The following is a 21942-nucleotide window of genomic DNA, read 5'->3' as shown; positions in this document are numbered from 1 at the left end:
AGAGAGTCGCGCCTACCCCCAAACACCGACAGGGAAGGGGGGGGGGGGGGGGGGGAGCAACCCATGCTCCCCCATACCTGAAAGTACCAGGTATTTTTAATGGCTTTGGTGGAGGAAGGCAAATGAGTATCAGTAGGTAGGAGGGGCCCTTTTACAAAGGCATTGTCATTTTGCACTAAATGAGCAAGGTGACAATACAGCTTGGTCATTTCCCTGTCCTTTGCGTGCTAATTGGGCAATAAAAGAGCCTCCCTACAGTGATAACATTATCACTTTGCTTCTTCCTCCCGCCAGCAAGCTCCCAATGTTAGTTTTACAGCACCTTACCATGCAGTAGTAGATGGGCTTACAGTTGTCCCTCCTTCTTGGCTGCTGGTAAGTTGAATTTCATGCTGACATCTTGGTAGGGTCACCAGTGGTGAGTTTTCCTTACCAGAATTTCCATTTCTGCCAATTTGCCATGGCTGTTAGTCAAATGATAAAGAAAAACTCCCCTAAAGAACTCTACATAATGAAGAATAAACAGATAATCTAGCGACAGTAGGAGAAACCCTCACTAAGGTGATAAGGGAGGGAAGGGAAAAACAAACTTCTTTGGTTATATCTTTTAACTAGAGTTTCTGAGAATGATATGAAGTCAGCATGTGCTCTATCCAACCAGTGTCTACCAAAGTGATATTCAATTTTGAAAGGAGTTTTTTTTTAGAATGTTAAAGGAATTTAATTTTGGGCATGGCTGTTGTGACTGCATTCAGCTTACTGCATTCAGCTTACTGCATTTGCATTAGGGATATAAATAGACGGCACCAAACCTCTGATCTTTTACTTCAGTTATTTAAATCTTTGACACCTTTGCTGAAAGCCACATAGAAAACTTTCCGAAAATGTGTTACTTGTCTAATTAGTGAATCTCTGCATGTCCAAATAGAGTATTCTTGTAGTAGAAGGTATTCATTGTCAAAAACATGTATACAGGAAGGGACCCACCTGCTCAGTAAAAGTTAATAATTTCAATAATGGATAGAATAATGAAAACCATTTTCATGACTTTCACATTTTACTTGCTGTTCTCATATTTTTATGAGGACATTTTATATGCAGGTTAGTAGAGTTCTAGTGATTATCTCTATTTTAGCTGTACAGAACAGGAGCGTCCCTAGTGTGTTGTTAATACACGCTAACTGGGGGGTTTGGGATGCCGGCCAGAGCATCCTGCTCAGCACCTGGCAACCAGTGACGTCAATCTGATTTTCAATGAGAAGTCTTCCTTGCCAACCTTTGAGTCTCAGTGGAACATCTATCTGTTCATGACCAGCCAACCAGTAATTATTAGTTGAGCATCTGCCTTTCCATGGCCAGTAAGCCTGCGATTCTCAGTGGGACATCTGTAAGTCCATGACCATCCAAACTGTGACTTTTTTTTTGTTTTGTTAGTGGAACATCTGTCTGCCTATGGCAGTCAACCCACAATTGTCAATGGTACATCTACCTGAACATGATCAACCAACCCGCGGCTCTCAGTGGAATATCTGTCTCTCCTCAGCCAGCACAGCTTATGATTCTCAGTGGGACATCTGCCTGTCTATGACTCATGATTCTCAGTTGGGCATCTGTCTTGTCCTTGGCCAGTAAACCTGTTATCCTCAGTTGGACTTCTGCTTGTCCATGGCCAGCAAACCTAGGATGCTCAGTGGAAAATCTGCCTATCCTTGACCAGCAAACCTGTGAATTTCAGTGGGGTGTTTGGGATTCCCAGTAGGGGAAACCTAACAATCATAACAGAGACTCCAGTCTGGCTTTGGCCTGTTTTTAATAGCAAGCACCTTGGTGTGTGTGCCTCTGTTGTAAAAATAAAATGAAGATGGATTTTCCACAATGCCTATAGATACAGAGGTGGACTTGTTTTAAAGTGTTTTTACTACTCAGAATATGTTATTACTTTAATGTGCATAGTCTGGGCACAGAATATGGTAAACATATAAGTCCATAGTTTGGACACAGGTTAAACTGACAACTCACTCTGAGATGGAATAAAACATGTGCAGTGGGGCTCCCTGTGGGACTGCATGGGTTAAATGCTCATTAACTCTAAGAGGAAGAGGCTGTATTACTTTCCATTTTCCTTGCTGCGGCGCTCTTCTCATCTCCCTGATGCTCCTTGCTGTGGGTGGTCCTTCGACGTTATCATGTACAATGCAAGATTGTTAGTTCTTCATTGTATGTAAAGAGGTAGTGGGCAGCCATGGTTTGGATCCACACATGGAGAAAGTCTTCTGGAGCAAGGAACATGGTAATTAATACAACCTGTTGCACAAGGTACAATTTACTAATCCATGCTAATCCACAGGCTAGAATTATCTAATTTCCCCATCTTATACTTTTTTATCTTTATAACTGCCATCAATTCTTAAAGCAGAATGGTCCATCTTGATGACAGTGAAGAGATCTCTGGTTCATCAGCTGCTTTGGGGGTCGCAAGGTGACATTAGAGGTCTTAGAGACCCCTGATGTCTCCATAAAAAGGACCTGTCATTGTATATTGACTATCACATAGGAGGTTTGTTAGCCCCCTATGTGATAGCAATAAAGTTCGGTGTAAAAAATAAAATAGAAATTAAAGTATCGTATTAAAAAAAAAAAAATGTTTTAACTCCCACGCACATATAAACATGAATACGCGTTGGGTGCGCCTACATGTGAAAACAACGATTACACCACACATGTTACATATCGCCGCGAGTGTGAGCAATAATTTTAGGACCATTAATCACTGATAACACTAAACTGATCAGCGGTAAAAGCTTTTACAGTGTCACCTTTGGCCATTTTTAGGCATGGTAGTTTTTTGCGACTTTGCGGGCGTACACAATTTTAAAGGTTGATCTTTGAGTCTCAGTGGAACATCTATCTGTTCATGACCAGCCAACCAGTAATTATTAGTTGAGCATCTGCCTTTCCATGGCCAGTAAGCCTGCGATTCTCAGTGGGACATCTGTAAGTCCATGACCATCCAAACTGTGACTTTTTTTTTGTTTTGTTAGTGGAACATCTGTCTGCCTATGGCAGTCAACCCACAATTGTCAATGGTACATCTACCTGAACATGATCAACCAACCCGCGGCTCTCAGTGGAATATCTGTCTCTCCTCAGCCAGCACAGCTTATGATTCTCAGTGGGACATCTGCCTGTCTATGACTCATGATTCTCAGTTGGGCATCTGTCTTGTCCTTGGCCAGTAAACCTGTTATCCTCAGTTGGACTTCTGCTTGTCCATGGCCAGCAAACCTAGGATGCTCAGTGGAAAATCTGCCTATCCTTGACCAGCAAACCTGTGAATTTCAGTGGGGTGTTTGGGATTCCCAGTAGGGGAAACCTAACAATCATAACAGAGACTCCAGTCTGGCTTTGGCCTGTTTTTAATAGCAAGCACCTTGGTGTGTGTGCCTCTGTTGTAAAAATAAAATGAAGATGGATTTTCCACAATGCCTATAGATACAGAGGTGGACTTGTTTTAAAGTGTTTTTACTACTCAGAATATGTTATTACTTTAATGTGCATAGTCTGGGCACAGAATATGGTAAACATATAAGTCCATAGTTTGGACACAGGTTAAACTGACAACTCACTCTGAGATGGAATAAAACATGTGCAGTGGGGCTCCCTGTGGGACTGCATGGGTTAAATGCTCATTAACTCTAAGAGGAAGAGGCTGTATTACTTTCCATTTTCCTTGCTGCGGCGCTCTTCTCATCTCCCTGATGCTCCTTGCTGTGGGTGGTCCTTCGACGTTATCATGTACAATGCAAGATTGTTAGTTCTTCATTGTATGTAAAGAGGTAGTGGGCAGCCATGGTTTGGATCCACACATGGAGAAAGTCTTCTGGAGCAAGGAACATGGTAATTAATACAACCTGTTGCACAAGGTACAATTTACTAATCCATGCTAATCCACAGGCTAGAATTATCTAATTTCCCCATCTTATACTTTTTTATCTTTATAACTGCCATCAATTCTTAAAGCAGAATGGTCCATCTTGATGACAGTGAAGAGATCTCTGGTTCATCAGCTGCTTTGGGGGTCGCAAGGTGACATTAGAGGTCTTAGAGACCCCTGATGTCTCCATAAAAAGGACCTGTCATTGTATATTGACTATCACATAGGAGGTTTGTTAGCCCCCTATGTGATAGCAATAAAGTTCGGTGTAAAAAATAAAATAGAAATTAAAGTATCGTATTAAAAAAAAAAAAATGTTTTAACTCCCACGCACATATAAACATGAATACGCGTTGGGTGCGCCTACATGTGAAAACAACGATTACACCACACATGTTACATATCGCCGCGAGTGTGAGCAATAATTTTAGGACCATTAATCACTGATAACACTAAACTGATCAGCGGTAAAAGCTTTTACAGTGTCACCTTTGGCCATTTTTAGGCATGGTAGTTTTTTGCGACTTTGCGGGCGTACACAATTTTAAAGGTTGACATGTTTGGTGTCTATTTATCCAATAAAATAGAGAGGAGAGGAGACCAGATATGTAAGGGGGTCTATTTACCCAATAAAAATGTTACTATTTACCCAACATCTTATCTTTTACCAAAAAATTGGATGATAATAAATGTTTCATAACACAACGTAGGGAAAATAGGTTTTTCAAAATTTTCAGAAGTTTTTTTATTATATAGTTAAAAATTAAAAACACCAGTGGTGATTAAATACCACCAAAAGAAATCTCTGTGTCCCCAAAAAATGTTATAAAGTTCATTTCAGTATAGCATTGCATGACAGAATAAATGTCAGTCAAAGTACCGCAGCGCTGAATACTGAAAAATGGCTTGGACAGGAAGGGGGTTTAACACCCCGGTCAGCAAGTGGTTAAAAAACTATGCCCTGCAGCACTTAACTATAGCTGCATCCAAACTTAGTTACTCCCCTGCAAAGCCCTACAAAAACCTGTTCATCCTGCCTGTGAAGTCAATCTACTTAATGCAGCTTTCTGTAATAGTGTGTCAAGGATGCTGCATTGCTACTAAATTCAGAGCAGAGTTGCCACTCTCATGTAGGCTGTGTCTGCTTGCACTACAGTGAAATCAATCAAAAGGAGACTCATGCTGCATTTGGATTCTTATTTGAATAAATCTATAATACAATTTTACATTATACATGACAATTTTCTTTTATTTACTTTTCTTTTATTTACAAAAATTACATTGGAAGCCAAAGTGTTTATACTACTGGCCTGCTTTTTAAAATATTGGATGACTGCTTTCTTTAATCTATGTTGTTAAAAAAAAAATGAATAAACATTTACTAATTTTAACCACATACTCTCGGTGGAGAGAGTAACATGAAATAAATTTACATATAGTTGTCTTAGTTATGAAAACAATATGTGTGATACAATATTCTTAATTTAGCATAGCACAGGTCTTAGTGTTTGGGTTGTTTTTAAAATGGCAATATGGAATCCAGAAGAAACTATAATGGTTTTCCAAGGGTATATATATATGGCTCTGCAAAGGGGTTTATCACATTATCCTGGTATCCATGCTGGATTTTTTTCCTTGTCCAGTTTCCATGTCTGATTTTCCCCTCTGTTTTAGGTCCTCATCTGTCAGCCTATGGGGATTCGCAAGTCTGCAGCCAATCTTCGCACTACCTCTCCTAATCACATTAATCTCACTTGTTGCTCTGGGTTCGAGCAACGAGTCTTTACCCTCCTTCCGGACCCCTTGTGTTCCTAGTGATCTCTGTGTCTAGTATTCCCTGTGCTTTCTTGGATCCCCGTGCTTCTGGTTTTCTGTGTACCCCTGTGGATTCCCTGTTTGGCTGTATCCCCTGCTCTGTTGTTCTCTGTGTTCCTGTTATATTCTGAGTTCTGACTTCTTTCCTACCCTTCACTGAGTCCAGTACCCCAGTGCTGTTCCCATTGCAGCAGTTCATTGTGTCTGCATGGGTGTGTTATAGCGCCACAATCTTGGAGTTGTCTTGCCACACAATCATCCTCACCATCAGAGGCTCTGGAGAAGACCAGGCTCTACTTAGACTCTGTGCCTCTGGCACATCCACGTTTTCTGCATGGTCACTCTGTCCCTGGTCCCTTGTGTTTGACGCATTGTATCCTCGCACCCCCCCAAGTATACCTGTATTCCTGACCTGTTCCCAGTTCCAGACTGCTCTGCAAAATTCGGTGCTCACGGTTCCTAATGTCCTGGTTCACAGTTTGTGACTGGGGTGATCTTGTGAGCAAATTTTTGTATGTTTATTTTACAGTGCTAGATGGGCTGAAACAAACGTTCTGAGGGCAATAAGCCTACCCCAGACAGGAAGGTGGAACAGGCTGTACATCCAGCAACCTTTTCAGCAGCTGCTCGCTGCACAAAGAAAGTGAGGGTGAAAAAGATTCCTCCTGTGCATCTGATGCCACTCTTACTGGAGACTTCACAGAGGATTGGAGTCAGAGACAATTGCAGACTCTCCACCCATTAGTGATACAGTAATGGATCTGTATTATCTTCACATGCACACTGATTTTATATGTTTAATTTGCCTCAACAGCCTCCCTACTATGCCCTCCCCCCACCACCACCAGCCCCCCAAGGCCCCATAGCAGCCACTGGAGCTGCAATAGCTATAGCAACACCACTGGCTCTACAGGTGTATTTGTGTTTCCATATTCTAATCGGCATGCCAGGAACTCTTTATAAGCCCCTACTACACTTTTCATCTTGCATGGAGTATGATTCTCTCACAAAATACAAGCCTTGTATGGTGTCAGATATAGTCCTCACATTCCCTTTGAATGGTTACCTGCTAAAATCTCTAGACAACCTCATAGAGAGAATATTCTCACCACGTTAGCATCCTTAATAATATATTATCCAAGTTATGGTTTCGCTTTCTCACCACAGTGGTTTTCTCCCTCTGGGTCATGCCTAACTCTAAGTTTATTTTTCCATTGGGAGATTTCTCCTCCAGGAGCGATTTGCAGAGCCAGCCAAAAAAAAATGTTCTCCTTCCTCTCTTGCTCCACAACATTTTTGCATTCTTCTGCTGTTCTGACACTCCCAACAAATCCCTGAACCCCCACAGTCCTTCCACTGGCCACTCCCCACTCTTTGTCCCACAATAGCACAAACACTTCCTTCCACTGACTAGCAGTTCCCAGAATCTATCCCATGGACTTCAAGAGTGACTGTAGTAAAGAAAAAATCTGTACTCTACAGGCATTTTAAGTGCTTCTGACAGCACACCTCCCACATTATTACCCCCCTGCAATGTGAGCCAGCCTTCCCCCCACAAAATGAACCACGCACCCAATCTACTGCAATCTCAGCCAGCCCCACCCACAATATTATCCACTTCCACCCTGCAATCTCAGCAAATGCCAGCCACAATATGACTTTCTCCCTGCAATCTCATCCAGCTCCACCCACAATATTACCCATCAACTCTTTCTCCTTCAGTCTTAGCCAGCCCCATCCACCATGTTACCTAAAACACCTTCTGCAATCTTAGGCAGCCCCCTTCCTGCAATGTCAGCCTGCCACCTTACCAACCACCATGTCTGCACCTTCCCTGCTCTCATCACCCGCTATGCCTGTACCCCCTTTTTATCACCACCCACCACTCCTGAATCCCCTGTCTCTTAACGCTTACCACCCCTGCACCCATTCTTCTCTTAGCACCCATTATGCAAAACACCACATTTGTACTTGCCCCATGTGCAAGAGTAATTTATAAATTTGGCACTTACAACACAGGAAGATCCTTATCTATAGAATGTTGGAGGGTGCCAGCAAAGTGAAAGTACTTTTTGAAGCATTCTTATTATAATGATAAAGTGAATATAATGATGTCATGCTATTCACATGTGCCAACGACAACCAATGACAACATGGTGTTTACATTTAGATGCATTACTATGCCATGGATAGCACGTAGAACAGATTTTCTTGGACTTTGGGAATATGCAAGTCTCTGAACCACTATGTGCTATTAGTTCTGATACACTCCATTTTCATATTATTTTCCTGTAACTGTAACATGGTTCCTGTGGCGCATGATTACAAAATTTCCCAAGGCTGTATTTGCCTCCTTTAATTAGAATCATGCACATGGCTTTCTAATCCAAAGCTTACAGCACAATAAAAAACTAGCTGCATTTACATTATATTATGCAACAGTAAGACCAGGAGCTCCGAGAGGCACTGAGGCATGTGTCCACTGCAGGCCATAAAAGCTTTAAAGTAATATTAAAGTACAAACTGTGATTATTCATAGGAAGAAAAAGGACATTATCCATGCATTGCAAATAATTTCACAGTTATTCCACAGAGTCAAATGGTCATATTCAGTAAAGCATTGCAAAAAAAGCCATGATGATCTGTAAAGTACAATAACCCAGATTTCAGTGTTCAGATTTTTTTTGAGATATGCGTGTAAAAGAGAACTGCTTATTAGACTAGGAAATGACATATGAACAATCAGTGCATGGGCCTTCAAAAATCCATTAAATGCAAAGAAGGGTCCAACCCACAAAATACAACATGAAAGGACTGTGCATTTGAGTTTTATGGGCCTAAAAATTATAATGTACCATTTATAATATTTTTATTAAAAGGAGAACTATGGGGTTAGGGCTTTTCCCCATAGTTCTCCTAAGGGTAACAGGAGGAAACAAACAAGTGTCCTCCCATGACCCAAACCTCAGTATATCGCGAGCTACAGCCGCCATTACTGTCGAGATCACCCAGCTGCGTGAGTGACAGCTAGCTTTGCCTATCTAGAGGCAGAATCAGCTGTTCCCGCCCCCTCCTCCAGTCAGCACTGGAGGATCGGAGCAGGGAGGGGGAATCCCTGCAGGGAGCCGTGAGTGACATTCACGGCTCTCTGCAGGGACATGATCGAGAAGTGAGTGAGCGACGGTATGTGTTCGCTCACTTCCCGATCTATTGAGCCGACGTGTGACAGTTTAATTGTCACACATTGGCTCGAACCGTCACCCCAAGCTCAGTATACCGCGATATACTGAGACGCCGCAGCCCAAACGGATCCCGACAATTCTGTCTGGATCCACCCAGCTGCGTGAGTGACAGCTGGCTCTGTCTATCTAGAGGCAGAGCCAGCTGTGCCCGCCCCCTCCCCCGTCCGTTCCGCCAGTCAGCGCTGGAGGATCGGACAGGGGAGGGGGGGAATCCCTGGAGGGCGCCGTGAGTGACAGTCACGGCTCCCTTCAGGGACAGGATCGAGAAGTGAGCGAGCAACAGTATGTGTTCTCTCACTTCCCGATCTATTGAGCCGACGTGTGACAGTTTCCTTGTCACAGGTCGGCTCAGATTATGAGGCTGAGGGAAAATCACTCGCCTCATAATTCTCCTTTTAATGACTTTATGTCTATATAATGAAATTAGTGTACTATTAAACAACTAGAAATTGCACCTAAAACCATCTAAAAGACAAAGAAAAAGTCTACCTCATCAGTGGCGTAGCAACCAGGGGGGGCGACGGTGTGGCTGCCCCGGGCGCAAAGAAAGGGGAGGGCGGCAGGCAGGAAACATAATTCAGCCGTGAAGTCTGTATTTCACTGCAGCCGCGCAGGGGAAGGGAAGCAGTGCTTCCCTTCCCCTGCAGTACAAGCAACAAGCAACCGCCGGGAGGTGTTGGGCTGAAAAATCATGTCACTGTCCCTGCAGATACACAGGCTGTGCTAGCTGAGCTCTGCCCTCCGTACTCTGATGTGATCGCTGGCCATATCTGTCACCTGTTGTACTGTATGTCCCTGTTAGTAAGTGCTCCCAGACAGTGTGAGTGTAGGAGGAGCAATATGTGAGCTGTCCCCGCCCCCTGTTGTATGCTGTGCACGCTGGCAGTACATGCCATGTGCTCACAGTAAATCCTCCCGTTCAGTGTGTGGACTGCACAAGGAGCATTTGTGAGATGTTCCTGCACTTCATTGTACTCTGGAGGTAAGGGGGAGGGATGAGAGGAGGGTGTGTGTGTGTGAGGTAGGGGTGTGTGCTTTTGTGTGTTTAAAATTGGTATTTTGTATGAGCTGCTTTAGGGAGAGACCATTCCTTACATAGGGAGTGATTACATCAGCAAGCAATCTGTGCTTTATTCCTGTGATTTACAGAGTTGGGGGTATATCTTATTCTGTGCACAGGTTGTCACTTATCCCAAAAGTCCTTATAGACTAATAATTATGTCAGAAACAGAAACACATGTCACTGCCATTTTAGTTACGGCTTGAAATGACAGGTGGTCCCAAGGGCTTGTTCACACCATATACAGTGCATTCCAGCATTCGCTGCTGGAATGCACTGTATCACATCCCAGTCACCTCCCTGCGTTCTGGGGTGGGAGGGGGCATGGCGGTGCAGTGAAGTGAATGGCACTGCAGACACCCCCCCCCCGCCTGCAGTGGGATCGCCCGCACCAGAACGGGTGGCACATCAATGCCTGCGTTCCGGTCCAGTGCAATCAGAAAAAATGCTGCAAGCACAATTTTTTCTGAAGGCACCAGACCGCAGGCATTGATGTGCCACGCGTTCTGGTGCGGGCGATCACACTGGGTGGCTGCGGTGTCATTCACTGCACCGCCACGCCCTCTCCCTTCCCACAAAGTACTGAGCTGGCGGCAATGCAATCCTGTGCGTTTCACAATCGCGTCGGAACACACTGAGGATGGTGTGAACGAGGCCATAAGGCCTCGTTTACACTGGATGCAGTGTGTTTCAGAGCGGTAGCTGCTGGAACGCATCGCAATCCCTCACAAAACTTCCCCCTGCGTTCTGGGGCGGAAGGGGGCATGGTTGGTGCATTGAATTCAATGGCACCGCTTCCACGCGCCCCCCAGTGCAATCTGACGCATGGCAACACTTTGCCTGCGTTCCGTTCCACTGCAAGCGCAAAAAATAGAGCAAGCAGCATTTTTTGCGTTTGCAGTGCAATGGAACGCAGGCAAAGTTTTGTCACATGTCCGTTCGCACTGGGGGCGGTGGGGCGTGGAAGCAGTGCCATTGAATTCAATGCACCACCATGCCCCAGAACGCAAGGGGAAGTTTTGTGAGGGATTGCGGTGCATTCCAGCAGCTGCTGCTCTGGAACACACCGCATTTGGTGTGAACAAGGCCTAAAGAGGGCTGCTCTGCAGACGGCCAGAATTAGTAATTTTGGTAAAAAAGTGGATGCCTGTAGAAATGTGCACTGGAGTAAAAACCATGCCAGCTCCCTAACTGCAAGCATGAAGATATCTGGATCAGGACAGCAGAAAAATTAAACATTTAATGAAATAATTAGTAATGCTTAATAATTAATTAAATAATAATATTTTGCTTAATAATTAATGAAATAATAATATTTAATAATGAAATAATCAATATTTAAGAATCAATTAAATAACTAATAACATTTAATAATAAATCACTAATAATTATTATTAAAAAATAATAACTAAATCATTTATATTAAAGACGGCCCTGCAAATAGTGCCAAAAAACAATTAAGCGGGCAAACTATGCGGCCGCTCGTTGGGGTCAATTGAGTGGGGGGCGCAAAATTTTGTTCTGCCCCGGGCAACCGTAACCCTGATTACGCCATTGTACCTCACGCAAGGCCCTGTATATTAAAAATGTAGGCAGTGATTGTTTACAGAATGCCCAAATGTGTATATCATTAATAGAGTATTAAATCCATATAAATAGTAGAGATCAGCCTGCAAAGATATTATAATGGACTATTATAACCTACACCAATCAACATTCATGTATATGGCGCCCTACTGGTACCAATTTTTTTATACTGCACTACAGTATTGCAGTACCATGTGTACCAAGTGGGGGAGGGAATGGAGGAAGTAGGTAATGTGATTATATATAGCAAGATGGAAGGAGGCCAAAAAATGGGTACCCAGTATAGAACATAAGTCACTTTAAATGTATTTTTATTTCATAGAAAGTCTTAAAACCAGCTAAGCAAAATGTTAAAAACATTCACTTAGATCAGTATTTTGTACATATAATTCCCAACAGGCTCACAAAGAAAACAATGCAAATGATGTGAACAATATGTTTCTATTACATTACAATAATCTATATTGTGTCCTGAATATTGTTAATGTAAATCATATCACATGGTGAGGATTTGAGCCTCTACACCAGTGGTGGCGAACCTTGGCACTCCAGCTGTGCCAAAACTACATATCCCAACATCCATCTGCCTCTGGGAGTTATGTCTGTGGCTGTCAGAGCCTTGCAATGACTCATGGGACTTGTAGTTCCAAAACAGCTGGAGTGCCAAGTTCGCCATCACTGCTCTACACCTTTCATGCACCAACTGTCCCCTTCCTCAGGAGTAAGTAAGGAAGATTTTTCTTTATACTCTAGATGAATAATCCATTGAATCAATACATTATAGAAAACAAAGCAATTTCCAGATGTATTCCAATACTGTATACAGGTATTCCTCAGTTAACGACCGAGTTCCGTTCCTACGACCAGGTCGTTAAACGAATTGGTCGTTAAGTGAGGAACTCTATACAGTACTGTACTGCATTAGTACAGTACTGTATAGCGTTGCCGATGTACAGTACTGAACAGTGTACTGTACATCGGGCAATGAAAATACTCACGGGGACGCGCTGTGAAGAACGGAGGACGTCACGTCGCACTGGCGCTGACGCGCGAGGTCGGAGGTCGCTCGGAGGACGGTCGTAAGTGCGAGTAGTCGCAAAACAGGTAAGTAGTTAAGCGAGGAGTATCTGTATACAAAATCCCATTAAAAATCATCTTCAGGAATCCATGTGACTTTTCCAAGTAGTTTTTAACTCATGCAGTGAGATGATAGTTACCTCTCAGAACATTGTGGTTAAGCTACAAGGCACACTTTTTCGTGTATTTTTTAATATGATTTTTTATAGGACTTTTAACCATAAAAGTACATTTATAAACCCTATCACACAGGTTGTTACTCTTTAAAATACAGCTGGAATCTGGCTTGAGGTAACTGGGTTCCAATTAGGTTTTTATTGAGAAGAGCAGAAAAAACAGCCATTGTGGCTGAAAACAAATAGTTTTGAGTAAAATGCCTACATTATGCATGATATCAATTACACACATTTTTTAAAATGACATTTATGTTTCCGAATGAAACTTGTTTAGTATAAAATTGTCATAAGATAAAATAATGACCTAGAGTTTAAATAACTCACTCATAAAGCCTAGTTCCTAGCAGGATTACCTTCTCCGGTTTTAAGCAGGCAAATATTCTCCTACCTTGGGAGGAACTTGCTGTCATGCAGGCATAGTTCTATGTCCTGCAGATCATTTAGTTTATATGCCAGAGGACCTTCACCTTCCTGTACTTTCTGGCCAGTCCGGTTATAAGCGCTAGACCCAGGATCCTTCCTTTAATGAGACAGCCTAAGGTTGTTGCCATAGGCGACATCTCTTTGGGTCACATGGGGGGCTGCAGGCAGAGTGGCATGGGCTAGACCCTAACGCTACATTCGCATCTCCACTTTCCCCCTTCTCTCCATTCATAATATACACAGCCCAAGACTCTGTTTCCAGAGAGGGGAGTGTAGTTGGGACTGTAATGCTGGGAACTATGAGACCTGTAACGCTTAGAGCCAGAGCGCTATAGGTTCTATAGCTTGAATGCTATTGTAAGTTGTTTGCCTTTGGAAGAAAATGGCATTATAATATGATAAACATTTAGAATAAATGTTTAGAAAGCATTACTTTTTTTGCATGCCAAATATCCCATATCTTTTTTTCGAGCTATAATTTAACACGGATGCTATTTTGTTCTTGACTGTCTGCTCCTAGTATTGTACTTTCCAGAATCAATAGTGTTCTTGGTTGCTTATAATTGCTTTGTGCTTTTGGACATGTATATTGATAGAACAATAAACGTCAGAATGGACTGGATCAAATAGTAGTAATAGACCGGAAGATTATTGTAACTGAACTTATTATATCTAAATGCATACATGAGATAAGACTTGCACTGTTGCACAGGCTGCTTTAGTTCCCATTTTTAAATGTCAACAACCATGTTCATACTTGTAAATCGTATTTAGAAAGTGGAAATAATAGATGCTGAGGGCAAACTAATGTTACAGGTCAGCCTGAAAAAAACATTTCTATACCTTTTATTTAATGGAAGGTAGCACATTTTTTTTTTTTTATATAAGGATAATTTATAGCCATCTGTGTGTGTGATATATACATATATAAATATATATATATGCTTAGGCTTTCGGTACCCAGCCTGTGACCTTTTAATGCTTACTGTGCCCCAGCAGCCACTAGTCATTGTTTGGCCAAGATGCTTACCTTGGGACAGTGAAGGAAAATATTCATAATACTGGTTACTACAAACTATGGGTTTAGTTTATTGCTTACACTTTTACATTTTTTAATCTTTATTTGTTAAAGGAGAATTATGAGGCGAGTGATTTTCACTCAGCCTCATAATCTGAGCCAACCTGTGACAATGAAACTGTCACAGGTCGGCTCAGTAGATTGGGAAGTGAGCGAACACATACCGTCGCTCGCTCACTTCTCGATCTATCCCTGCAGAGAGCGGTGACTGTCACTCATGGCTCCGTGCAAGGATTCCCCCCTCCCCAGTCCGATCGTCCAGCGCTGACTGGCGGAACGGATGGGGGAGGGGGCGGGCACAGCTGGCTCTGCCTCTAGATAGGCAGAGCCAGCTGTGTCGGGGATCCCCCCACGGCTGCGGCGTCTCAGTATACCGCGAGCTGTAGCTCGCGGGATACTGAGCTTTGGGTCAAGGGAGAATGCTAGTTTGTGTTCTCCCGTGACCCTTAGGAGAACTATGGGGAAAAACCCTGACCCCATAGTTCTCCTTTAAAGTATTTTTCAGATTTTGTATAATGGGTCTTACTGAGAGAAAAAACAAATGTAGTACCATTATTTTTTTTAGATGCTGTAGGGGGCACTGCCTGTAAAGGGACTATAATGGGCGTGATCTCCAACAGTTGCTTGTAACGTGTCATCAGTCTGTTACACTTGTGCTGGATAACACTGTGCCTCTTATAAATATGCAACCCGGACCAGAGCTACAGGGGGTGGAGCATTGCATGGGTACATTGGCAACAGGAGAGTGCATCCCAGGGTGCAGAAAACAGAGCTCATCTAGCTGTTTCACTGGTGACAGGCCATGCATGGCAGAAGACAAGCTGAAGCCATGAGGCAACCATTGGGCTGGCATGCTAATGTGACCTTGTGCATTTAAATATCAGTGTTTCTGCTTTTCCTCGATCATCATGCTAATCCAGTGCCTTCAAAATGTATGGAATGACTGAACCAGAAGAAATATGCAGATATGAGGTTTTTTACTTTGCTTTGACTTTATAATCTGCATACCTGAAGACATTCAACAATAGGAACTTGTATTTGCTTTAGTGCAGGTTTAGAACCAGGTACTTCTAACCACAAACATGAGTTCACCATATCGGTGTTCATTTTACCTCCCTGGATATTACATTTTGTGATAGATGCTTAACATGTGGAAGATGTTTAATTCGGTCCTTAAACAATGGTCTCCAAGACTACTGGGAGTAGATTTTCATTGTCACTGGGTTCATGGTCAGCTGAGTCCATCCTCAAATGTATATTAACAATCATGCAGTGAGTTGATCTAATGTGGTGCATTGGCTTTCTGTGTGCAGCTGCCTTACAAATAACATCTTAAATGTGTTGTGGGTTCGTTCATTTTAAACACACTTTTGTTACTTGTAGACTTGATGCTGGATGGTCTGTGCACCCAACATACCAAGGTGACCAAAGAAAACATGAAGACCTTACAGATGAAGAGAAGGAAATTATTAACAGAGTTATAGCAAGGGCTGCAAAGATGGAAGAGCTGGAGCAAGATCGAATTGGGTAGGAATTACTGTCTCTGTGTAATGAATGTTCTTTGAAGAAAATGTATGACATAGTTCTGTCTTTACTGCAACTATATAATACAGCATGTGTATTCACTAGTGAGCCTGGACTGGCAGGACAGCAACATTCATATTCTCAAAAGCCTGGTAATTAGGGATGTCCCGATTCCACTTTTTCAGGATTAAAAAAAAAACATAGAGCAAGCTTCGGCGCTTTGTATCTGGGCATTTTGACAAGTACAAGTACTTGTCAAAATGCCCTGTATCGGGCCCGATTCCGATACTAGCATCGGTATCGGGACATCCCTACTGGTAATGAATCATCTCTCTAATAGCAGCAGTATTTCAGCATATAGCATTAGAACATCTTATGCTGCTGGCCAGAGGAGATTGGTTTCAAGGCTGGAGACAGCAACAACAAATGGGCCCTTCATGTGTAATTTAGTTTTGTTCATATGTCATAAATGTAAATATTGCTGAAGCTAATGTAGCTAACATCGCTAGTTTGTTTGTCTCGCGAACACACGAACTGCCAGGGCATTCAGCGGGCTGCTCACATGATTGGGCAAAGTAGTGAGGAAGCCCTCTGCTGTGTAACCTAACTTAGCTGTAATTACCAGGCAGCGCTCCATCCATGACCGTTTACACAGCGGGGAGGCTTACCCTGCTGTGTAACCTGTTACAAGCCTCTCTGAATAGAGAAAAAGCTGTCGGCTTCAGACTTGAAACTTTTTCCTCCATAATAGTAGGTGAGGCTCCGCCTCACCTGCCTCCCCTGCGCGTCCTGATGCCTACATCACTGATGAGTCCTGTCCTTGTCTATGTAAGGTTAATACAGTGCTTTACAAAGAATGTTTATTCAATGTAAAGTAGTCTGATGGAGTTGTCAGGCTAATGTTACTACTATAGGCATTTTGTGACACAGACATACACATGCATGTTGGGGCCAGTTTGCATAGATTTCTGTTAACGTAGCAAAAGGGATTTGCACTGTGGTGTAACTGCAGAAAATCCCCACAACTAGATGAAGAACATACAAACTGCTAGGCATACATGCATAAGATATCTACTGAGTATATGCATAGTCATGCAGCCAGTAAGACTGATGGCAGGCAGGTCATCTGACTGGTGGAAGAATTCTACAGGGACTAGACAACGCAAGTGGTACTAAGGCCCAGACTTATATCTCTTACTGTTTATTAGAACTGGACTCTGAAGGGAGTCAAACATTAATGCTGCATGTACAGTTCCTTCCCACAGATTTAACAATATGTCAAAGCAGTAATCCTATGCAAGCCATGTGCAAAATTTGTAAACCCTAACAGTGAACGTCTCCTATTTACTTCCTTTTGTTCTGTTAAATTGATATAAGTACCAAAAAAATACCTGTTGATCCTCCCAGAAATCTAACGAGCGGATACCTTCTTTTGAGCTCTACTTCTCCCCACAGTTACCAGTTAGCATTGTTCCGAGCTTTCTCTGTGAACTGTCTTATGATGAAGAGGAGAGGTGGAGTTGGACAGGAAGTGTTACTGGTAGAATCAACAGGTGAAAAGAAAGGAAAAAAAAGCCTAATAAGAAAAAAGAACTTATACAGCCACCACATCTAAGGACTGTAAGCTGCAACATATTTCATTTATTGTTCTTGGATTTAGATATGCTTTAAAGATGATATTTCCTGTTGCTAACTATTTTCAAGAACAGCAGTTGCAAATACTTTTGTATCGTGAAGATCACATATTTTTGTGAACATATACAGTGTGTTATTTGGTGTTATTTGATTCATTCACTAACTTACACTTGATTACTAATCCTTATACTGAATATTCCATAGGAGTGCTAATTCCAAAGTACTAAAAGTTAATTGAGCTGTGAATTTTCTCAAAATAGCAAATCACAGATTAAGAAGGAAGGTTCTGCTCGTTCAGTAAAAAACCTGTCGTTACTATTTTGCAAAGTTGAAAGGGCAATGGGTATCTCTTTGTGTGAATTATAAACAGAGATAAAACAAATGTTAGATGATGTTTCCTAGACATGTAAGCTGTGGAAAAATTCAGTTTGGTTCGGATATTTCGTTATTTCGGGATTCGAGACCGAAATTCCATTCGGTTTGGGGTTTCGGATTGAGACGAAATACAAATTTTTGTTAGTTTCGGATAAGTTTACGAATGAATATTTCTTACAACTACCACAGAAAGCCATATACAGATATTAACCCCTTGCCGTCCGCCCATCGTAAAATTACGTGCGGACGGTGGATCTTTCCCCGCGGGGTCACGTAAATGTATGTCTTTTTTTTTCTGCTCGTGCGCACCCCCCAGAAGGATAACAGCTGTTATCGTCTGTCTCATACAAGCGTTTGTATGACCTTGTATGGTGCGCCCCCCCTTCGCTGCTGCGCCCGCCTCCTTCACCGCTGCTGGTCATCCTGGGCACCGCTGTCCCCCCCTGCGGTGCCCAGGACCGAGAGGACTGGCACAGCGGCTGCTCGAAGAGTACCACTGATCTCTCCCCCTTCTCTCTCTCTCTAAAGTTGGAAGCGATGTGTATTACATCACTTCCGCCTTTAGCTGGGAGCCAGAGAAGAAGCTGATGAAGCAAATCTCTGCTTCATCAGCTTCTTTGGGGGTCCCTAGGTGACAGGGGTCATGGGGGCCCCTGATGTCTCCATTAACATTAAGAGGACCTGTAATTTTTTTCTAGCTATCACATTGGGGGATTTGTAGCCCCCTATGTGATAGCAATCAAGTTAAGTGTAAAAAAAAGTTTAAAAAAAGTACTTAAAGTTTAAAAAAAAAACACCCAAAAAGTTTTAAGTCCCCCGCGCACACGCACTTATATACATAAATACGCGCCGGGCGCGCCTATGTGCAAAAGCAACGATTATGCTGCACATGTTACATATCGCCACGAACGTCGCAGAGCAATGAGAGCAATAATTCTAAGCCCATAAATCAATTTTTTTCAAAATAAAGTAATTTTTCAGTAATAAATTAAAACCTCAGTGGTGATTAAATACCACCAAAAGAAAGCTCTATCTGTCCCTAAAAAATGGTATAAAATTAATTTTGTTGTATGACAGAATAAATGTCAGTCAAAGTACCGCAGAGCTGAATACTGAAAAATGGCCTGAGCAGGAAGGGGGTTTAACACCCCGGTCAGCAAGTGGTTAATACTAAAGCTGAGGCTCCCAGACCCAAATGGCATTCTAGGAGCCTCAACTTTAGTATTATATGTATATATGGCTCCCATGTTGCCGTAACGAAAATTTGTATTCAGACCTATTCGGATGCTTTAAACCGAAAAAACGCATCTGATTGGCAAGTAAAGTCACATGTCCGATTCAGTTTTGTTTTTGAATGAAATTCGTACGGGATACAATATTCGGAAACGGAAATTCGGATTCGGACACATTTGGATGCATTGGGATTCGGAAATTTTGATGTGTCCGAATTTTGGTAAATTCGTACGAATTTTGATTCGGAATAAAACGAATCGCACATGCCTATTGTTTCCCAAACCCATGTACAGGTGAAACTTGAATAATTAGAATATCGTGCAAAAGTAATTGCAGTAAGTTCTGCAAAAGGGGCCCAAACCAAGTACTGAGTACATATGCATGCTTGTACTTTTCAGAGGTCCGATATTGTTCTATGTACAATCCTTGTTTTATTGATTGCATGTAATAATCTACTTTTTTGAGGTTGTGGATTTGGGGTTCTTGGGGTTTTCATGAGCTGTAAGCCATACTCATCACAATGATGACAAATCACGGCTTGAATTATCTTGCTATGCATCTAATGAGTCTATCTCATATATTAGTTTCACCTTTTAAGTTGCATTAGTGAAATAAATGAACTTTGCACGATATTCTAATTATTCGAGTTTCACCTGTATTTAATTTGTTGACGTTCTCCTAAGGTCTGCTGATGGACCTGGGAGATTTACAGGCAACTGTTCTAAAAATATTCATGTTGTGCCACAAGTTCATTTGAGGTATGGCTGGTTTTGTCATTGTGCCATTATCGTCATTGCACAGAGAACATGTTGCAGAATTACAATTCATAATGCCCATGTCTTACTTGTGATCCTAATGCTGACAAGAACTCATTCCTCCCAACATTCCAGCACAATGTATTTATACAATGGACAGACACCTGCCACACCGACCCTTAAGAATTTATATGCCAAAAATGATTGGGTAAACCCAGAATTGTTATTTTTTTCACATTTACTTTTTCCTTTATACTGAATTTGTGAAATAACAAGATAATTATAAGATGGGATGACGGTTTTAGTGCAGAATAACCCGTTTGGTAGTTAAATAAAACCTTTTCATAGATGTCTTTACATCAGACAAAAAAGAGGGACAACTAAGGGGGAAGGAGAAACAGAAGGATTTGGTTCCAGTTGGGAGGTATAAAGAACTTGCCAGCAAAAGGATTACTAGAATATGCAGGAAGCAGGCTTAGCTATGTTTTAATGTGTCCTTTCCTCCCCAACCTTGTGAGCAAGGTGTTACTTCCTCACTGTCCAAAATGCTGCAAAATGTTAGTTGCTGGTGGGAGTCAGATCCCTCACTTATCCACCTGGCAAGGGAGTGGCACTTGCAAGCAGGTGAGTGTTTCAACTCCCTGCTGTGTCCTCCAAAGTGATCCCTTCAATGGCAAGTTCTCACCAGTGACAAGATTGCAAGAGTGACATTGCCTTAAGACAGGTTAATTTTAAATGCTAACACGTCTACATATGAAGTTACTATAAACATATGTGCTGTGTACATCAGCAGTCAGTGTCTTTGTGATCAGCCTCACTGTAGGCATCTCAGTCAGGAACAGGATATGATATGTGTTCAGACCTGAGCAATTAAACTGCATTGCTGTATTTTCACATGACAAATGAAAATAAATTGAGATGGTAAATTGGCTTTATTGGCTTGGAATCAAGTGTGGAATAAGAAACTTGTCTTTAGGCTATGAAATCTGCCATGCTGCACATATCCACTGCTTTTGTTCGAGCTGCTTCGACTGTACAAGTAGAAATGCAGATTTTAACCTTTCATATTGGAAATGGTCTGTGTGGGCATAATTGTGAAGGCAGTTGTTACTTCTTATCTCTTTGACAGGCAGAGTAAATTGGAATTATACAGCTGTACCGGTCTTCCAGTCATATAGACAGATGCAATTATTTCAAGACAATGAGGGACAGACAGTGTGTTCTAAAATTAGATCAGGTCAGCTTTAACCCCTTATTTGCTGATGTATGAACATATTTTTTTCTTGTTTCGTACACATTTTGTAAACCTTTGCTAATTGAAATGCTCACTTTCAAAGCTTTTCTCCAGGCAAATAGTAAGAAAAAAGATTTTATATATTATCTCTTGATTGACATTTTTTGTTTTTTGATTTAGTTTAATTTTAATGTTTTATTGTTCAAAACAAAATTCAGACATACAAAAACGTAGAAAATCCACAGTTGTTCTACAGGCATAAAGTTCAGATACCACTTCGAAGGGAGGTGGGGGTTGGGGGTATTTAGAAGCAGGCAAAAATACATACAAAGCAATCATTTTTAATGAGGAAATAATTGTAATACTGGAATCATCCTTCTGAACCATTTTTCTAGAGTGTATGTACATCTTATCTTTTCAGTAAGCATTAGTCACCATTCACACCATCGTGTTCCATGAATGGCTACCAAATGCGGGAAAAAATGTATATTCACAAAACATGCACCAAACTTGGAATGCATTTGCAGTGCCATTACTGGTTAATGGCTTTCCAAGTGCACCCGGGAGAACTCATGGTTTCCAATGTGCACAAATGCGCGGGAAAAAAATGCGGCTATTTTTGCCTGTGTTCAGGATCCCACGATGGTGTGAACGGGGGCTTAGGTTTAAAATTAATATATGCAGGAGCAGTAATTCCAATTTAAGATGATGCTTGCTATCTGTTCTCTAGTTATAAAGCTCTGTGGTTTAGATGCCAGCCCCGAGCAATGCAGCAGATCCTGAATGGCTTACTA

The 21942-nt window shown here is 42.0% G+C and overlaps 1 protein-coding gene across 1 annotated transcript in view; it reads left to right on the top strand.

Annotated features, from left to right (window-relative positions):
* RPH3A (rabphilin 3A) overlaps positions 1–21942 on the top strand; it is a 161341-nt gene that overhangs the window by 24095 nt on the left and 115304 nt on the right. Inside the window, exon 3 of the mRNA XM_018560946.1 lies at positions 15776–15919. Within this exon, the coding sequence (XP_018416448.1) occupies positions 15776–15919 (144 nt within the window). The remainder of the gene's footprint in view (positions 1–15775; positions 15920–21942) is intronic.

Source organism: Nanorana parkeri, unplaced genomic scaffold (genome assembly GCF_000935625.1).
Source record: "Nanorana parkeri isolate BGI_ZX_2015 unplaced genomic scaffold, ASM93562v1 scaffold490, whole genome shotgun sequence".
NCBI classification, from domain to species: Eukaryota; Metazoa; Chordata; class Amphibia; order Anura; family Dicroglossidae; genus Nanorana; species Nanorana parkeri.
This window is presented reverse-complemented; position numbering and strand designations above follow the sequence as displayed.